The sequence below is a fragment of the Cinclus cinclus genome, chromosome 25 (genome assembly GCF_963662255.1).
Source record: "Cinclus cinclus chromosome 25, bCinCin1.1, whole genome shotgun sequence".
In the NCBI taxonomy this organism is placed as follows: domain Eukaryota; kingdom Metazoa; phylum Chordata; class Aves; order Passeriformes; family Cinclidae; genus Cinclus; species Cinclus cinclus.
This window is the reverse complement of record NC_085070.1, coordinates 879,313-900,651: the sequence shown is the minus strand read 5'-3', so window position 1 is coordinate 900,651 and position 21,339 is coordinate 879,313. Positions and strand designations below refer to the sequence as shown.

Sequence of the window (21,339 nt, the reverse complement as noted above, 5' to 3'; positions counted from 1 at the left end):
GACATCTGTGTATTAGACTCAGGCAGAGGCACTGCAAAAAGCTGGATTGCTCACACAGTGGAAAACAAGTTAATGACAGAGCTGCTCATATGTGGGAGGTGAACTTCTAAAATAGATATTTGAAGCTATTGGTTAAAGAGCTTGAGGATATTAAAATTCCTTAATCACTAAAATTCATTTACTTCAATGAGGCCAGAACTCCAACCTCCCTCCTTTCTGTTCTGTCATACTTTCCCATCCCCTCCTTCCTCCAGCTGCCTTTGCCTAAGCCATGAGCTCTGCTGGGGTTGAATTCTCCATCACAAGCGACACAAACACTCAGCTCCATGGGTTTCTCCCACTGTGAGCCAGAGGAATAAGGAGGTTCAGTGAGGTTTTCATGGAGAGAGCAGTGATCAAACAGCAAGACCAGCAGAGACTTCACAGAGAAGGAGGAGAAAAACAACTGATGCTGCCCAGAGATTGCCCATCAGTGATGTGGGTGACAGCAGCTGAATGAGCTTTTTCTGCTTTACACAATGCACTAAAAACATGAACAATGTTCCAAAGATGGAATGCTGAACCAAGAGGAAGAAAGGCACTCCAGTGTTACTTCTCTTTCAGGCCTGGAACCACAAAGTGTTCCATCAAATCCCTTTTCTAATGACATAAGCAAAGATGGTTGCCCTGATGTTACATCAGTCCCAATGGTTCTAAGCTGGTCCAGCAGAAGATCTCTGAAGAGAGCTGTATCTGTCCGAAAGCTATGACTGATAACAGAACACAGCTGTATTCTGCAGTGTGACATATGGAGAAATTGGTCTCCACCCCCAAACTTCACAGTTGGAGCACAACAATCCATGCTAGCAGCCCATGTGTGGGATGAACACCAGGACCTTTGTCACCACTCCCTGAATCTCCAGTTTCACCCTGACACAGGTCACCTGTACCTGACCTTCACCACATCACTGAGAGCTGCAGTAAGTCAGTGTCATTCTCCTGCTTGTTTTCATCAACCAGATCAGTGCCAGAAAGAGAAGGATTCATCCCACTGAACCCCAAGACAGGCACAGGGGCGAGGCTACAACCACCTTTTCCATGGGAGGGTCCTGCTACAGTCACCAGGGACACACTGGTACTTCGGGTCAATTCCCCTGCTTCAGACAATGGGAGAAGTGTCCTGGAAGGGTTTGGGTTGGAAGGGACTTGAAGGGTCATCCAGTCACACCCACTCTCCTGGGCAGGGATGTCTTCCACTGTCCCAGGTTGATCCAAGCCCCTTCCAACCTGGCCTTGGACACTTCAGGTATCCAGGAGCAGCAACAGCTTCTCTGGGCACTCTGTGCCAGGGCCCTACCACCTTCACAGAAAATAATTTCCTCCTAACATCCTAACTAACTACTCTCTGTCAGTTTGAACGCATTCCCCTTGTCCTGTCACGCCAGGTCCTTGTCCACAGTCTCTTCTCCACCCTCCTTCTCAGCTTCTTCAGGCTCTGGAGGGCCACATTTAAGTCACCCTGAAGTTTCTCTTCTCCAAGCTGAACAATCCCAATTCTCTCAGCCTCTCCTCACAGCAGACCTGCTCCATCCCTCTGATCATCCTGGTGCCTGCTCTGGACAAAGCCAAGCAGGCTGCAGGAGCACCCACTCCCCTGGACATGGGGCTCCAGGCTGAGCCTGGCTCTGAGGAGATGAACCCCAACAGTTGCAGTCACCCACCAGCAGCTGCACCCATCCAGCTCCTGGTGGTTCCAGCACTGCCCCAGGAAAATCTACTCTGAGTGAGCTCCACTCTGAGCACCACTGAATAATATGCGTCCAGGTCACTCTCTCCCAGCTACACCTTGCACAGCCCTGACCACAGCTACTGCTCTGATCCCACTGTCCCACAGCTCTGCACAACAGGCACAGCCAGAGGAAAACAGGAACAATATTTATACACTTAAATAAACCTACCCTGGGCTGATTACCTTACTGAGCACATAATCACTTCAGGATGTAATAGGACACTTGAGTGTCTCATTGCAAATTTTAGCATTAAGTGGATCACCAATTTAATAAACCTTACAGGTCTTTTACATAAGAAAATAACTAGTTAGAAGAATAAATGTGCCATTCCAATAAGCTGCTTTTAGGCCAAGCTGGATGTGCTTGTTTAATTTTCTAAGCAACAGAATTTCTGTAGGAAGAAAAATAATTTTTCTTCTCTATCAGCAGTAGGAGCTGGTGGGATATAAAAATGGATAAACAATCTGACAGAAGATGTGGGCTTCGAGCCAGTTTGCAGGAGTGGGCAGAGACCTCCCTGGATCTGACTCATAGCACAGGCACAGGCAAAACTCACACCTCCAGGAGCCTGAAATGCCAGCACCTCTCTTGGAAAAGTTGCATTATCCTCTCCTTCCCAGTGGAGTTAAGTGCAAACTGAGCTGGATTTCTGCCTCTCCCATCTCCTGCATCCAGTTGAGTGGATGACAGTGAGATGCAAGGGAGCAATTAACTCTGGGGGCTTTTCCAAACAGATCTGAGCTCCATGGACTGCTGCAGAACAACAATCTCTCAAAGGCTCACAGTTGAAGCAAAAGCTCAGAAAGGTGCACAGAAACTTGCACAAGCGCAAATCCTTATTAAGAGGTAACATGAGAAAAGAACTTGGTGAAGAGACAGACACCAAAAAAAGGAACTTAATGCAATTTTAGAAACTGTGTTACTCCTTAATAACTACAACTCCTTTCCATTCAAAGCAGAGATACACAACTACATAAAACTGACTTTATACACTATGTTGCACCTGTTTTGATGCAAAACTTAACATTCAGCATGCAGGTCACTCTCCCATCAAAACATAAACAAAACCCTCCAAATGAGATTTGTCTTCTGTGCTTTGTGTCACAGTAATTTAATTTTTAAAATAATTTTGAAACAGTTGGATTATTTTTATCTGAAAATTAGCTACCTGGCATCATCAGTGGCTTCTCACTTCCCTACTCTCTATGCATCGCTGTGCTGTGGAAACCTGGTAATTGCAGAGCAAATCCATTTATGCAAATTGTTTAGTCCCATTTTCACAGCTGAATGTCACTGCTGTATCAATCTGCTCAGGTTGAAAATTTGGTAAACAAATTAGAGCTCTACCCAGAACTCAGAGAATTGATTTATCAGAAATCTCAGTCTCTTAGCTTTGCAGGGAAGGCTTTAGAGAGACACCACTTCACCAGCTTGCCCTGAACCAAGAAATTCTCCTTCCAAAAGCTGCACTTGGCATTAGTAGTAGTTGAGACAATATTGCAGAAAGTCAGTATTTTGTCACAGATACTTGCAGGGATTGCCAGGCAGGGAGATCTCACTAAACCCTTCCACTAGGGAGGAGGAAGAAAGCCTGTCTACCTGTCCAAGCCTCCCGTGGATCACAGGACGGCAGAATTGTTAAGGGTGGGAAAGGCCTTTAAGATCAAGACCATCACTCACTGCCACCACTGTGCTCACACTAAACCCAAGGTTCCGCATCCACACTTCTTGTGCTTTGAACACTTCCAGGGACAGTGACTCCACCCCTGATCTGGGCAGCTGTGTCAGGGCTGGACAGCCCTTTCCAGGAAGAAATTTTCCCCAATACCCAACCTAAACCTCCCCTGGCCCTACCTGAGGCCGTTCCCTCTCCTCCTGTCCCTGTTCCCTGGAGCAGAGCCCGACCCCCCCGGCTGTCCCCTCCTGTCAGGGAGTTGTGCAGAGCCACAAGGGCCCCCCTGAGCCTCCTTTTCTCCAGGCTGAGCCCCTTTCCCAGCTGCTCCTGGGGCTCAAGACCCTTCCCCAGCTCCAATCCCTTCTCTGGACATATTCAACTGTTGCTTCTAGTCTCCCTGGGAATCCAAGAGCAGAATCTGAGAGCTCTCACAAATCAGGCAGTTTAGCTTTAAGCATTTGAAATTTCTAATCATTTTATTAATAGACATGATTTAGAAAACTTCAGCTTTGTGCTCTCTAGCACACAAAACCTTAGTCATAAATAATTTATATCTAACAATTCCACAGCATAATATTAAAGGATTTTCTCCTAAAAAGTCTCCTTGCATTTATCAGAAAACATATCAACCTGTCTCACTCACATGCAGAGACATAACAGAGTCTGAAAATGTATGTAAAACTCAACACAACAGTCCAGTGAAGACAATGTGATGACGTTTCCACCTTGGTATCCTCAGGGAGAATATTGAACCAGTGCAGAACCCACAGCCCTCCTTCTGCTGCTTCTGACTTACCCTGGGATACACAAGAAACCCTGGAATCCCACCAGTATTCCCATAGCTGGTTTTCAGCAGGACTACAGAAAGACCCCTGAGGAGGCACCTCAGACACACCTCAGCAGGTGGATGAATCTTGAGATTTCTGAAGGCAAGTATTTAATACAAGGTTATCACAAAGCAAGAATAACTATTTGACAGGCACTAATATTTACTCATTTTCCACTGTCAGTCTCTCACCAAAACCACTTTGGAGGGACCAGATTGCTCTGGATTCTGTCAGCACATGGCCTTGTTTCTAAAAACAGCAGAGCTAATTCCAAATGCTGCTTGGTTTCCATGACAGTCTTCCCTTTACATCATCTTCATTTCCCCTCAATTTTCTAGGAGGGAAAAAATACAAAGAGAGGGAAAAAACCTAAACCCCTTTAGAGCTCTCAAAACCCCTAAAGTTTTACTTCAGTTTTATCACTTTGAAGAACAGCAGGGAACAGAATGTCGTTCCAGAAGGCATAACTCTGTAGGGAGTAGTAATTTCTTCACTTAGCATGAGGAGGAATGAAGAGGTCTGAGGTGGGCGCTCATGTACAAGGACATCAATACCTACCCCAAATTTTGGGTACCAACTCACTATACAGAGCTGGCTCAGCATCCACTCCATTAGAGAGTTTGCTCTGCAGTACTAAAAAGAAAGTGTCCCACAAAAATCCTTGTTCCTTGGTGGAAGGTGATGGCTCCATGAGCATCTGCTCTCAGGAATTAACACCCAGGAACTCTCCTGGATGGAGCATAATGAAGGAAGAAATTTGGTCCATCTCAGCTTTGACCCTGCAGCTTATAACACACTCCAGGGAGACAATGTTCTCTCTGCTCTTGCTTCAGATGTTGTGACAACTATCCTAGTTCTCCACAGTAAATAAATCAACAAAAGAAAGGGAGAATTCTCCACTAAACTGAAAGTCACCATATCTGAGCTGCTCCAAGTAATTCCGAAGGAAAGGTCCCAATTCAGCAGCATTTATCCCTAAAAGGATTAAGATGTACTGAGCACACCAAAGCTACAACTGCTTTGAAATATATGGGAGTGGATGAAGAGAAACATCCACTCCAAAATGTCAGAGGTACTGGGGCAATATGATGGAAATGAAAATATTTGCCAAGTTCTTTGTGTTACCACTTTTCCATGGATTCATTTAGTGGAACCAAATTAATTTCTTAAGTATTTTCACACAGCATGGCTCTGTCATGTTAGCACACTGCAGCTACATTTTTCAGAGCTGCTTAAGATATTTGTAGACATTTAAAATAAAGAAGCAACACCTGGTTTAGGTACCCAGGTCTGACAATGCCATCTTATACAAAGATATGTGCTTGTCACATACATACAGCAGCTTTACCAAAGAAGTTAAAAATAACATTAAACATCCCACTCCAATTCTGCATTTCTTAATTGAGATGGGAGGCTGTGGTCTCCCCATCCCTGGAAGTGTTCCAGGCCAGGCTGGACAGGGCTTGGAGCAACCTGGGACAGTGGAAGGTGTCCTTGCCCATGGCAGGGGGTGGAACTTGATGGGCTTTAAGATCCCTTTCAACACAAACTATTCAGTGATTCTGTGATTTTAAGAATTAATCCTGTGCTGTTCACGTTCTCATCAGCAGAGTGCAGCATGGGCACATTCCATAACACCCAGCACAAGGATGTTTTCCAGAGTGAGAAACACTGGAACCTTTTAAATTTTTTATTGAAGTCATCACTTAGCTCCTTTCAAATATCTTTTTTTGCAGGAGGAGTGCTTTAGGTGCAGAGCTCAAGGCCAGGATGGCCTAAGTAATTAAGAGATAGTACTGACCTTTTAATTTAGCTCTCAGTTTGGGGATTGTACAATGTGGAGAAACATTCATCCAGCCAGAGGTGCCTTTAAAATCTCATGGCAACTGAGATCATGGGATAGGGGAGTGAAAAAATGACAAGTGCTTACAATAAGGAAACTTTGAACATTGGCAATGCACATTCTTAATCCTATGTCTAAGAAATCTGCATTCAATAAAGACACTTGAATGTGTATCATTTTCTGAGTTTAGAACTTCTAATTCCATTTTCCACGTTCCCAGTTCCAAATTGCTCCAACCAGTACTTACTTCGTGGCATGTATAAAAGGAAATTCTTCTCTTTTTTTTAAAGGACCACACAGAACATGTGTTTTGTCAGCATCTCTCCACTAAAAAGGGAAAGGGAGGGGGAGAAATCAGAAAAAGCAAAACAAAAAACCCCCAATACTTTAAAGCATTGTCCTGAGCTGGCAAATTCAGGGAAACCTGAATCTCATTCCAGAGACCCAGCATCACAGAGGAGTTAGTCCAGGACACCCATTTACCATAGTTCAAAGGATCAGCCTGGAATGAGCAAAGAACAAATTCTTAACCATTTGTCTACTGTGTTTTCAAATAAAGATCTGCAGTTCATGGATATGTGGGCAAAACCCTCTCCAGCTCCCATGTAAAACCACTGAAGTGGAATCCAAGACATGGAACAAGCAGCTTGGCAGCTCTGAGCACCTCCTTTGGCACTGCCACCCTCACTTCGACCAAAATTCACCTCTGCAGAGCAGAGTGATTGTGTGCCATGGCAACACCTCCCAGGCGAGCCTTAAAGAGACACACCGATTTTCACTGAACCCAATGCACCCAAGGGGTACTGGTGATTTTCAGCAAAACAGTCTCACACTTGTTTTCCTCACAGCATTCATAGTTTTAGGGTTAAAAGGGATGCAACCAAGCACAAGTGAATGGTCAGCTACTGAAGGCAGCATTAGCATAACTCCCTGACAGCCCTAAGTTTGGATCTGACATTCCTATAGAGAAGCCTGATTACCATTCCCAAAGCCCTGGGCCCAGGAGCTGCAGGGTACAGTACACAGCCTCATACAATGGCAGGGTGGCTCAGGAATGTACTTTCTTTAAGAACAAAAATCCCACATACAATATTCGTGGGAAAGGCAGCCAGGGTTAGAGTCCTGCTTCTGTGCAGCCTACAAAATAAATTATAGAGAAAAGCCACAGAAAATAGAATATCCAACAAGAACAATACTTTTTGATTCCAGTTTCTTGTTGGTAAAAAAAAAAAAAAAAAGACCCCAAAGATCCCAGCTACTGTTTGATGCACAGAGGAAGAGGGGAACCTAATCATGGCTTGGATATAAAAGGACAATTGGAGTTCTGGGTTGTTATTGTAGAAAGCAATCTCTCATCACAAAAAACCCAACAGAGATGGACTCAGGCTCAAATAAGCAAATCCCACTCTTATAAGTCCCTTGGCCACAGCCAGTGTATATGCAAATAATAATGTGATGTTATGTTAAAGGTATAAATCAGATTAGCAACTTAGGAGTTGTCCCAGTGCAGCAGCACCAAGATGGGGAAGGAGGAAAAAACAGCAGCCTGACATTCAACCCCAGCATCTGAGTCAGTACAATTAACAGGAATTTATATTTCTGTGTGTTAAGCCAACCTGGGCTCAGCTTTTGTTTATAGAAAAGAACTGTTTCCAATGGCATGAGCACAAAATTGGGATCCACTGCACTGCCTGCCCAAAGCCATGTGACAACACAGCAATGTGAGGAATGTGTCTGCCCTGCAGCATGCACTTTATACCATACACTGTCCATAAACTTCTGAGCAACACAACCAAAGAATCACTTCATTAACTCTGTCCAAGAGCACGGAGAAAGCTTGGTGTGGGATCACACAGCAGGCTCCCCAAACTGGGCAGGACTCCTCACTCCTGCCTGGCCACCAGAAAAGGTGACACGTGCTGGAAAGAGAAGCTGCTCTCCAGAAATGACCTGGTGTCACTCAGATATCTGAGGTGGGAACAGGACACTAGATGCTGCAAGAGCTAGGAAGGTGAATAATGACCACAGAGAAGCTCCAAGGGCTGGAGCTCCTCTGCTCTGGAGCCAGGCTGGGAGAGCTGGGGGTGCTCACCTGGAGAAGAGAAGGCTCCAGGGAGAGCTCAGAGCCCCTGTCAGGGCCTGAAGGGGCTCCAGGAGAGCTGGAGAGGGACTGGGGACAAGGGATGGAGGGACAGGACACAGGGAATGGCTCCCACTGCCAGAGGGCAGGGATGGACGGGATATTGGGAAGGAATTGCTCCCTGTGAAGGTGGGCAGGCCCTGGCACAGGGTGCCCAGAGCAGCTGTGGCTGTCCCTGGATCCCTGGGAACGCCCAAGGCCAGGCTGGACAGGGCTTGCAGCACCCTGGGACAGTGGAAGGTGTCCCTGCTCATGGCAGGGTGGGACTGGATGGGCTGTAAGGTTCCTTCCAATCCAAACCATTCCATCAATAATCTGTGCCCTGGCAACCTCAGTTATTTGATCAAATCCCAAAAACACTGTGCAGCCTTCCACCAACACAGCAGTTACCAGTACAGTGCAGCAAGGCAGAAATGTAGGGAATGATTTAAATTGAAAAGTCAGGCTCAACGACTACCAACAACTTCAGGGAATAATTCATAATTTTATAATTAAGAAGGCTGAATCATGGTCAAAAAAATTAATGCCTACAACCTTCAGAAAGACAAACTGACGTGATTTGTTTGTCTCTTGGGCTTAAATCTGGGTTGGGAATGGAAGGGGATGGATGAACAGAGTGTTGATACCCTTCAAAAACTGTTCATTGTTTTCCTGCATTATGGTAACTAAGAGGACATGGACACAGTTTAAAAAAAAAAAAAAAAACCAAACCAAACACCAGTTAAAATGAGCCGCTTATAAATAAGAGACCTCTTTCCCTTCCTGAATGTTCCACCTTATTTTTAAGCAGCTGGGTCTAGGGAAAAGTGATTGACAGCAAATAAATTATGAGTTTTATCTCCCAAGTAAGTACATTTCAAACAACTGTGGCATTTCCTGTAATCTGACAACAAAACAGGCATAGAAAGAGCTCAGCTTTGGAACAGGGTGGGAGGGAAAGAGGTGGAGGGTCATGACAGTGTAATCCTGACTCAAGAGCTCAGGGCAGGGAATAACCTTCAGTAGCAACAACAGCAACCCTAGGACCACAGGATCAGCACCACCAACAACAGCAGCCTGGCTGAGCCAGAATTAGGGAAGAAATTACAAACAGGGTGCATTAAAACTGGTGATCATGGTGCACAGCAAACTGCACTGATCCAGCCTTAGCAAATTCCAAATCATTCCTTCATTTTGTAGTATAGAAACAGACTTTCAAACAGAAACTTTTGCAAAACATAATTTGGATCTCCTGGCTCACTGCTGTAGTGCCAGAGTGCACACACTGGAAAGGCTGTAAATATAACCAGAAACTGTTGCTGTTCTTGCCTATGAAAACTAAATTATTGCTATGAATTAATACTTCCTGCCAAAAATACAGTATCCATTCTGGATAAATTGAACTTATTTAATTGGCAAACCCAAATGGAAGCCAGCGTGCCAATTAAGTGATTGCCCCAATTTCTGAAGATACTTGGGACAAGCTCTATCCTGGGAACCAGCCTGTGAAATGAAAAGGCCCTCTAACCAAGAGGCTGGGAAAGAACCTCACACAGAAGCAGAAACCCATGCCAAAAGCTTAATGGCGAAAATAATGCTAGATTCATGCAGCAATAACAAGGAAAAGCAAGTTACGTGGATTGAAAAGGAAATACAGGTTTACTGGTGCAGTGCCAGAGCAGAACTGCTTTGACCAAAATATTACTGTTCTTGATGCCTGCCTGGTGTGCTGGCCTGTCCCAAAACATTTGTGTCAGATCAGGGCCTGTGCTTTCCACACGTCCTGCACTCTCACTTCTGTCCCACGCTGAGCTCTGTTATCCCTGTTCTCCAACCTGAGCTGCAGAAATTCACACGGAAATGCTGCCCAGTGCTGACACAGAAGACACACTGCAGCTCCTGCAAGATTAACACAGCTCTGACTCACTAATCTAGGCAAGTCAAGAGCTTGAGGACCTTCAGCAGCACAAAACCAGCCTCCAAACCTACAGGTAACATTGCCATAGCATTTAAGGCAGTGATGCCTCAGACTTAGAGCCAGAAGCCAAATGCTGGAGCATTTAGGTGGAGAAAATCATCTAAGTCAGGGTCTGATGATGTCAGAACTCACAGAGAATTTGGATTGTTAGGATCCTTGGCCCTCCTGTTCAGGACCAGGAGTTGGACTCAATGACTTGTGGGTCCATTCTAGCTCAAGAGATTCTACAATTCTAAAGTCCATTTCTACTGAATTGTCCAAACCCTTTAAAAACAGCAGAAAAACCCCACAATTTCAGCTTCGTATCTCCTAAAACTTCCCCTTGCACTTGAGATCTTAAAACTTTAGATCTGAAAAAAAAGACCTACAGCTGGGCAGTCGGCGTTCAAAAGCATGTTTTTCCCTAAGAAATTTTGTTCCATGATCTGGAACCCATCTGAGAACAGGATCAGTCTGACAAAAACTCTGTCAGTGACTTCAGAGCTCCCAACCACATCCTCAGCTGTAAAATTCCGGTGTTGGTTCACACACATACAAAGCATGAAGAGAGATAGAGACAAAAAAAAATTAAAAAAAAAACAATTTTAACATGTTTAAGGGTATTTTATCTACATATCTCACAAGCTAGAATTAGATCATTTCAGTAAATCACTATTTGGAAATCACTGCAACTTACAGGGCCAAGCAAATGGATTCACCACATTCCCTTTTTATTCAGATTTTTCCATAACTGCTGGAAGTATTCATGTTACCCTGCATCAGAAACAAGCCTGATGTTTTGTGAATTAAAAATCAACCAATGAACCAAAACTAATTCAAAAAGAAGCCCCCTGTATTCCATTTTCAGCATCTATTCTTGCAGAAGCCCCACTCAAGACCTGGGGCATCACTGGCCAAGTGCTGTACAAACAATGAGAAACAAACACTAAGGACATACAAATCTTTCTTTAAACCCTTACAATGCACTAATCTCTGCACACATTCATATATGCATTTAAAAATAGTTTTCTCCTTACTCATGTCCCAGATTTAACAGTGATATATTGAGGTCTCATTAAAAAGCTTTTATTACCTTAGTACCTTCACAAGCCACAGTACCTTCCCTATCTGGCATTAAATGCTGAAAAAGTACAGATCTCAGAATCCCTCTGACCTAAGAACTAAGATTATTCCAGGTACTTCATAGGACGGACTCTAACCCTATGCCTTTCTAAAGCATTTATAGGCTTGGATTTCTCCTAAGAAAATTCCATCTGCATAAGCCTAAAACAATGATGAGTACCAACTGCAGCTGCTGACTTCTTGTGCACTTGTCAAATTCACAGATCCATGAGATTCTTCTATCTGCAATTTAGATGTTCCCCTTTTCTTCATGAATAACACCCAATTCCAGCTGTCACCTGTTATGGACAACTGAACTCCCAGAACCCATGAGCTCCCAGCCAGAGGTGCACAAGGGAGAAAATAAACCTTCCATGGGATTAGAAACTCATATTATGAAAGCTTCTAAAGCTGAAGGAATTGGAAAAGTGAGTTTTTCAGAATCACTTAGTAAATCACAGAAAGGCTTGAGTTGGAAGGGACCTTCCTGCTCATCTCCTGCCACACCCACCATGGGCAGGGACACCTTCCACTGTCCCGGGCTGATCCAACCCCTTCCAACTTGGCCTGGGACACTGCCAGAGATCCAGGGGCAGACACAGCTTCCCTAGGCATCCTGTGCCAGGGTCTCCCCCCCCTCATAATTCCTTCCCAAGATCCCATCCAGCCCTGCCCTCTGGCAGTGGGAGCCATTCCCTCCTTATCCTCTCCCTCCATCCCTTGTCCCCAGTCCCTGTCCAGCTCTTCTGGAGCTCCTTTAGGCACTGGAAGGGGCTTTGAGCTCTCCCTGGAGCCTTCTCTTCTCCAGGTGAGCACCCCCAGCTCTCCCAGCCTGGCTCCAGAGCAGAGGAGCTCCAGCCCTGCAGCATCTCCATGGCCCATTCTGGAATCAATCACTCCAGCAGCTCCAGGTCCTTTTTTGAGTGCACTGCCCTGATCTCCAGTGTCAGGCGAATGAAGCTTCACGTGGCACCTTTGTGTGTCAGCACATTTGCAATGGGTGCATAGACAAAGATTTTTGCATTTATCTCAGCCTTTTAATCCTGCTTTCCCACAAAATGTAGACAAGTGAAAGAGAAAGGCGGAAGGAACAGAGGGTCTGTAAGCACAGCCTGGAGGGGGGAGAGCCATTATCTTAGTGCTTTTAAACAGTGCAACTCCCTAAACTCATTAAGAGATGAAGGAAGTAACTTGGGAGGTCAGTAACATGTGCTAAATGTAGTATTAAGCACAAATATCAATTTATGCTAAAGTTAATGCAGGCTGAGGACAGCTGTTTTGTAGGCTCATGTGAGAAATATTATATAAAGGCTCTTTCACAACTTAATTTCTTGTAACTCCAAAATAGAGCACTCAGAAGGGCCTGACAAGGAAAAGATACCCCTTTCCTTTAAAATAACATTACTGTCTTGGAGAAATGTTAGAAAATCATGCATAAACTGCAATTTTCCTTGGCTCACACAGGGCTTTGCAGCCCCAGAATTCACAAGTTTTCTATGAAGAAGGCAATATAATCAACTGCATTTTCTGAAGCAGAGCAGAGACAGAAATCCTGGGATGTGTGAAAGTTACCCAGCAGGTGCAGCACAGTGGGAATTAGGGGCTGACACAGCCAGGGAAAAAAAATGGGTCTAATACACCCAAATTCTAAAAATACAGAGCATGAGTCGGGGGGGAATACAAAATACAGCAATGCTTGAGGAGCACACAGGCAGCTGCCTCATTACCCAGCTCCTGGGAACTCTGTCCAGCCAGGGCTGCCTCTCCTTCAGCCTGGAGCTCACCCACAAAACAGAATTGCACCACAAATACTGAGGAAGAGATGTCCCATCCCTGGAAGTGTCCATGGTTGCACTGGACAGGGCTTGGAGCCTGGGATAGTGAAAGGTGTCCCTGCCCATGGCAGGGGGTGGAACTGGATGAGCTTTAAAATCTCTCCCAACCCAAACCATTTCACAATTCTGGGATTCCCCTCAAACAAACCAGGTCTCCAACACAGAATGACTTGCCTTCTGCTAAACCACAAACACAAAACAAGCAGTGTTAAAAAGCAGACAAAAATATAAATAATAAAGAAGACGAAAGAAGTTGCATCAAACAAAGGACTGAAGCTACTCACTGCCCAGAATAAACTGGAAATGACAGAAACAATAAAAAAAAGAGTTTCTGTCACCTTGTATTTGCAGTATAGGAGGACATTCAACCTCCACACATTTAGGAAGACCTTCAGTTTATTTCTTGTTAAGAAAGAGCTCTGGAAACAAAGCACTTACATAAATTAATAATAAGCCCTTTGAAAAATGTTATGAATAAAAGTGGGGAGGAAGTGCAAGGATGACTTGTTCACGTAACTGTGAATGCATAAATTGACTTTTATTAAGAAAAGCATGCACCAAGGCAAAGTTCAGGAGACAAGTGCCAGGAATCCCCAAGCTCTCCGCAGTGTCCCTTGTCTCAGACTTTGCTCTTGCGGCAGAAATTCATGTGAGATGATGCTGGGGGTTGTTTTTCCCTTTTCTCCCTGTAGAATCACCCCCAGCCCTCCTGCAGCCATGCAGGACCTGCCCCCAGCACTGGGAACTGCAGCTCAGGGAAAAGGTGCCTGCAGCCAGAAAGGACTGGGACTGAGTTACTGTTCTGTTTGTGGCTAATTTCATAGATGTTGTTGTTCTTGTTTGTCTTGTTAGTTATACTAGTGAAGAACTGTTATTCCTATCCCCATATCTTTGCCTGAGAGCTCCCTCAATTCCAAAATAATAATAATTTGTAAAGAGGAAGGATTACACTCTCAATTTCAGAGAGAAGCTTCTGCCTTTCTTAACAAGTACTTGTCTTTCAAACCAGAACAGGTGACAAAGCCTGGTGCCCATCAGGGCTGCAGTAGCAGCCAGAGGAACCAATGGAGAGAACAACTTCTCCAAGCCTGCATTCTCCATTCCTTGGAGGCTGGGGCTTCAAGCAGCATCAAAACCTAAAATCTGCATCTTCAATGACCACTAACCAAAAATTAGATGTATTGTGGCACTCTGAGAAGGTCACATACCATGGAAAGCACAATCACTGGGACAAGGCTGAAGCAAAGGCTGCTAAAAAAGTGAAGGAATAGAGTGAGGGAAGAAATCTAAGGCTTCAAATTATATGGGAAAAGGCAAATTGAAGATATGCTGGTTAAACAGAGAACAGTGTCAGTGCTGAACAAGGCCCTGCAAATATTTACATTTAAAACCAACACTGTGAGCACAAATCCAGCCACCCTAAATACAGGTTCAGCAGCTTTACTGTCCTTCATCTCACCATGCAGCAGTCCCAGCTGGGAATTTCCCTGTTTATCATCCTCTAAATTTCTTCTACACTGTACCAGTCAGTTTTGGCATTGCTGGCACAGAGCCATGCAAAACGACATGCTCCAAAATGTGATTTAATTGGGCAGAGAGAGGAGCATGATGCAGGATAAAACAAACACTGAACAGTATCCATGAGCACAACAGCCTCAAGCAGGTAAACATTCCCTTCACTGCAAATCAACCAGGAGAAAAAAAAACACCACAAAATGAGATATGCCAGGAAACCTGTGTCACAGGTGAGGTCACAAAGCCCGACAGCTTTGAGACACACCTGGAGGTCACAGACAGCAGCAAGGTGTCATACAGTGACTCCCACCAGACTCCAGAGTGGGGGAAACTCTGAGCTGGGAAAAGAGCTAGAGCTGCTGCCTGAGCAACACTGATGGGAACAGACAGTGCTCCCAGCTGTGGCCAAGGTGGAGAGAACACAGAGACAGCCACACACGAGGAAGGAAACCATTTACAAAGTGAGAAGTGTAAAAGCTTATAGGCTGGGAGAGAAGGGGGTGTTTACCTGGAGAAGAGAAGAAAGAGGAGTGAGACCTCAGAGCCCCTCCCAGGGGCTAAATGGGCTCATAAATAGGCAGGTGAGAGACCTTATATAGAACAAGGGGGAATGGCTTCCCACTGGCAGAGGGCAGGGATAGATTGGATAGAATTCTTCCCAGTGAGGCCCTGGCACAGGGTGCCCAGAGAAGCTGTGGCTGCAAAACCCCCTATGTATATTAAGGTAATCCAATCGTCTGTGGCCCACTGCCCACCTGAGTGCCTTCTCTGAGATGAGAACAGCACCTTTGTGTGTGCTGTTCTGCAGCTCTGGTCCCTCTGACGTCAGGTTTGCTCTCAGGCTGAGGTTTTATTTATATAGACTTAGCCAGCATTTTGCTAAAATTTCATTCCTTCACAATGCTTCATGCTTCAAAGAGCATGTTTTCACAAGAAGTTCCCTTCATGCTCTGAAGTCTTGCTGAAAAAGAGGTTAATGCAGACTGAGAATCATTGTGACATTATGGACCTTTTAATTGGTTATGAGACCTGCTTTGGGGCACGTATTAGTAGGGCAGAAGCGTTGTGAAAGCTCCTTCCCTCTCCTTGACAAACTGCCAGAAGAAGGAAAGCAGTTTGGCCTTATTCAAAGTATTGTGCAATCCATTTAAAAAGCTGAAACTCAGGGAGTATAAATGGAATAGAGGAGTAGAGTGCTCAGAATGGAAAATAATGGGAAGAGAAGATGTAGCCCAGGTGTTTTACCATGGTGCTGAGCGTCTCCTCCCAGTCCGGCCTCTCCCTAGGATGGATGCTCCTCTGCAGCTCTGGAACAAAGTCATCCTCTTCTGTGTGGACAGAGGACTTCATCTTTCTGGAAAGGAGGACAGAAGTTGCATATTTAGTGACAATTCAGGTAATCTCTTACCCAGACTGTTACCGTGCTCAGTTATGTGACAACAGAAAATGATTTTACACAACCAAAATCCCACAGACTCCTGAGTTTCTCCCACTTCCTCATCATACAAGCAGGACAAGAGTTTAAATCTGGTGGAGAGAAATCTGCACTTCCTAACCAATCAGTGGATAATTTTGTTTAATCACTGCACAATTTGCAAGTCTCACAACACAGAAAAATGCAGAGGAGTGATTTTCAGTCCAGTTCAGAAAAATGGCTCCTATTGCCCAGGCAAACAGCAAGAGAAACACACAATTGTAAAGAGAAATACACACATTTGATTCCTCCTCCTTTCAGGAGGTTTTGCCCAAAATGGGTAGGAGTTTCCAAATCTTAGTCTGACTCCACATCCTAAGGTCTGATCCATCAGCTCTCATCCCTTCCTGATCCTATCTGAAGACTGAGCACCTCAAATCACCCTGATGTGACCAAGCAAAACTTTTCTTCAGATAAGGAGCCACATTCCAATACCCTGTGAAGGTTATTCCAAGCCTGCACAGAGATCAGAGGCCCAAAATGAAAACTGAGAAAGAATTCATAAAAGCCTCTCAGCCCCTCCACATGGCAGCACTCTGTAGATATGTATTTTTTTCAATTCCTGTTTGTATAAATGTGCCTTTGCAGAGTTTATGATGTAGACTTGAAGTACACCAAAGGCCTGTTCAAAGTCTGGCAACACCCATTCCAGTTCCACTAAACATGATACTCGGCAGGCGTTTATTCCCCTAACAGATCACCACTTATGTATTTATGATAAGCATTTTGATAATAAGCAGTGCAAAGGCATGGGTAAAAAGGGCTGGTTTCTAACCCTCCTGATTTATGCACCACTTGGCTGAAACACGACTGGTGAAAGCCAGTTAATAAAATTCCTTTGCTTCACATCCAAGACGTGCAGTTCTAAAACCCCAACATGCTGTTGACACTGGGCCAAATCATTCACTCAGCTTTGTTCTCTCCAAGAGGGTTAAGGATGAAGTAATTAACACTGCAGTTAATGGCACAGCTGGGTTAGGAATTATAGCCAGTATAATTTCACCCCCAGCTTTGTGATCTTATTTCTGCTACAATAAAAAACATCCCAGAGAAAATGAGCCTCAAAACCAAAAGTCACAACACCCCATGGAATTGCTGCTCAAGGGGGCTGTGTGTCATTCCTACCCTAAACATCACCCATTGTCCTCAGGAGGGAAAAAATGCAACCACCTGGGGAAAGCTGCAGAGAGTTGAAAACAATCTGCATGAAAATGCCATGATTTAGAACAAATAGGTGCAATGTCAGCTCAGAAAGGGGACCTTCACCTTTCCTTTGAAATGGATGTTTAAAAGACTAAAAATTTGCTGTTTCGATTCTCCTTTGCACACTGAGAGGAGGAGCCAGCCTCACAGCCCCATCTCCACCACAAGAGAGGTTTCCCACTTAATTTGAAGCAAGGGAAACCAAGTTGTGCAACTCAGAAACAAGACACAAACCAAAAAAAAAAGAAAAAGACAAAACAAAAAAAAACAAACAAAACCAAACTAAAACAAAAAGAAACTTTTTAAATCGATGTCATGATTTTGAAAAATGCTCAGTATGGTTTTCCTGACGATTTCTAGATGTTGGGGTTTGGCCATACTGCAGCTGAATAAAAAAAGATTGTAGACAAATTATCCCACAGCAGCTCAGTCTAATTCCCTGAGGTGATGGAATGGAAGGGTGATGTGATCAAGACCTGCCTTCTCCAGCAGTTAAAGCAATCAGCTTATCAAAGTGCTTCCTCAGTTTAAAGACTTGAAAATAATGGGACAGCATTTACATCTTTATCAGCACAAGCACTTGGGAGTACAAATGGATTCAGTACACAGATTCTCAGGCTTCTGGCAATTCCTGCCAGATTTCTCCTCTGAAATGTGTTGGCTGCAGTGGCCAGAGTAGGTGCAGAGGATAGTCTGTACTATTTTAAATAATCCTGGAATCAGGCACGTGTTCAGGGTCTGTACCCTCACACTGGATCAACATGGATGTCACAGCACCCAGCTCTTTTTACCACATTCCAGTCTATCTACTCACACTATTTCTTTACTCTGTATCTATAAAACTTCCATGATAAACTCTTCACAAACCCTTCCCACTGGGATCCCAAAATGCAGTCCCATTATTCTTCCTGTGAAGGTGGTCTGGACTTTTACTGCAAATTTGAAAAGCTCCACATGCAAAATAGAGCCTTTAAATCAGTCAGTTATTTGAGCCTTTCCCAGACTTGGAATATTCTACTGCTGAGGGAAATTCAAACGTGGTCACAGCATCACACACATACTGGAAATGATACTAAAGATTTTCTCTCTGACACAATTACCAGCATTTGATAACCATCTGTGCACCCTTATTAGTATTTAATAGCCACTATTTAATTCCATGCCATCTGAGACAGAGCAAGGAAGGCTGAAGATGCTGCAGCTAATATTAGTCCTTTATGGATTAAAGCTGGTGGCTTTTTCCTTGCCATCAGTGACCTGGATGAAGGAAAATAACTTTGTGAACTTGCAGCAATGAAACAGAGAGAGGAGTAGGAGCGGAAAAGGGGGACAGTAGGAAGAAAAGCAGCTTCTGAACACACTCTCGTTTTTACAGTGTTTCCTCTGGGTATGTAAAACCTCAGAGCAACAGCTGGGGAAGGAGCTCTCCTACCAGCCAAGCATACGCAAAACTCTGGCCTCACCCCAAGACAAGCTTGGAATATTATCTCTAGGTATAGTCACAGTCACACATTTTTATATACATGTGCATTAAGTATATTTGACATTATTTTAATTTATATAATAAACAAATAGCACAACATACATATGTCTGATTCACCACACGTGTCAAGTTGCAAGAAGACAAATTATCTTATTTCTGCCATGGATTCTTTTCCACAGGAGAGGAGAATGCCTCAAATCCCAGGAGCACTTACACAAAACACTGTCACACGGATCTTGTAAACACTGAAGGGCAAACCAACTAAAGGAGCTGCTCTGTAATGGCTCCGTTTGGGTATCTATATTTGGGGCAGATGTAAATGAGTGAGAAGTCACTACAAAATTTAATCCTGCCCATTAGAATAGAAATAGAATTTTATTTAAAATGCCACTTCCTCAACCTCTCAGCAACCCTCTGCCCTTGCAATGAAATGTGACACTGTTATATTAATAAAAGTCCTGGCATACAGAGGCCATTAAGCAATTCTTCTGCAGATGAATGAACCCTTCTTCATTGTAAATTGAGAACCAAATGTACTGGAATAAATGTTTACAGGACATTTCACAAAAGGCCCAGCCCACTTTCACACCCTCCCTTTGAAGTTCTCTGGTAGGTCAAATTGATTAATTTAGTTAGAACTTGTGTATTTGTACATGACACAACCGTATGGAGAAAACATCTCATGTCCTTTTCCACCTTCTCAAATCCAATTAGCTGCTCCCATCATTTATGATATTTCTGTGCCATATCAGGAATTAAAACCCTCTGGTACCTTATCAAGCATCAAGTCCTGCCTGCTCACACTAAGTTGTGTCACAAGCCAGGAAACACCTACAGTGTGTGATCTGCATTAAGTAAACTTCATCTCAAGTAAATGTAAACTTCGTATTAAATAGATGATGACAAGTGATGATGTCACTAATCTTCACAGTTACTGCTTGTTTATAATATTGTAAATTTTAAATACACCTTTCAGTAGACAAAAACCTCCCCTATGGCTTTGAAGGAGTCCCACATCCACAAATTCAACATATTTTCACATTTCTGTTTACATAAGAGAGAAAGAATCACAAAAAGGGGGGTTGCAGAAAGAGCTCCTGAAGTTAAATGAAGAACAGAACTCTTAAAACATTGTGGGACCCCCTCCAAGCGTGTCTGTTCCCATTGCTCAGGTTCTTTGGCACACCCCCAGTGCCACAGCAGAGGAGTAGCACAAATGTCACGGCTTTAGTGCCATGTGACACCCCAGTTAATGGCAGGACACAGGATGGTGACAAATTCCTTCCCAAGTTACCCATGGTGTGAGAGCCCGGCCAGGCTCCTGTCAAAGTTAATTGTTAATTATTAATTGTCTGCCTGGCCCATCCCACTTGGACAGGCAATGGATTCCTTAGGTTAAATGCCAAAAATGATTTGGAGTTGTTCTCCTCCTTGGGGACATCAGGCACTGCAACTCCTCCTGGCTGCTCCCTCCACCAGTGACTTTTCGTCCTGACCTCCAGCCAAGAGGTGAGAGCCAACAAGAACTGATTTATTCATTTATTTTTTATTTCTATCACACCGTTGTTGTTCCTGAAGATTGCTTCCCTGACGGAAAAGCACAGCTCTGCCCTATAGAACCAACAATTCAAGAGGATTTAGAGCTCCACAGAAAGTGCTGTTTTCCAAGATAGAAATTTTACCCCAAAGGCTAAAATTTAATTAAGGTCTGTACTGACACCAACCTAGACTGAAAACCAACCAGCTTCAAACACTATCTGATAAAATCTCGTGTTTGTTTTGCTTAAATAATTTGCACAAAAGGCAAAAATAACACATCCTAGCCTGGGTGGAGCATCCCTGTCCTTCTGAATGTAACAAGCAGAGTTTTAATCCCATTACTCTCAATCACAGTTTGGAAACTTGCAATCCAGTTGTGAATCAAGAGCGAAGTACCTTGAAAACTCTGCTTCAGAGGGTTTAAAGTAAGTCAATCAAGATGTACAGCGCTGTGGCTGTCACCCCACAATGTATGACAGCAGAATTAAGGCAACTTTTCACATCTTGAGATGCCCACTGCCACCAGGAAAGGAAGAAAAAACATGAAACAAGAACTGACATTTGACCCAACGGTTATACACACTTGAGCAAGAAGTTGGAATCATGCGAGAAACCCTGATACATTTTTGTTTCTGACCTTAGACTTCTACCACAAACACACAGAAAATTAGGAAATTACATTAGGGAGATGGGGAAAACACCAAAATGCACGTAGCTCTCTCAGCGCAATTTTCCAAGTAAATTCTGTGTCCATGAAATTAAAACTTACATAGTTGAAAGGAATAAAATAATCACATAATATGGAAAGCAGAGATAGTCCATGAGCCCCAGGAAAAATGAAAGAAGAGATGGGAATTGCAGGCTGACAGTGCTGACCTGATGAGGATTTAATTTTGCATGTTTCAAATCAGCTTTGTCAACACCTCCCTGATCACATGTCCATCTGTATTATGTAAAACAAGATTTCTGAAGTCTGAC

The 21,339-nt window shown here is 43.9% G+C and overlaps 1 protein-coding gene across 2 annotated transcripts in view; it reads right to left on the bottom strand.

Moving 5' to 3' along the window:
- ARHGAP32 (Rho GTPase activating protein 32) overlaps nt 1-16,021 on the bottom strand; it is a 145,509-nt gene extending 129,488 nt beyond the window's left edge. Inside the window, exon 1 of one of the 2 annotated variants that reach the window (XM_062508565.1) lies at nt 15,908-16,021. In XM_062508565.1, the coding sequence (XP_062364549.1) occupies nt 15,908-16,012 (105 nt within the window). In that variant the 5' untranslated portion in view covers nt 16,013-16,021. The remainder of the gene's footprint in view (nt 1-15,907) is intronic. The other variant, XM_062508564.1, reaches the window with a different exon arrangement.
- Between the last annotated feature and the right edge of the window lie 5,318 nt (nt 16,022-21,339).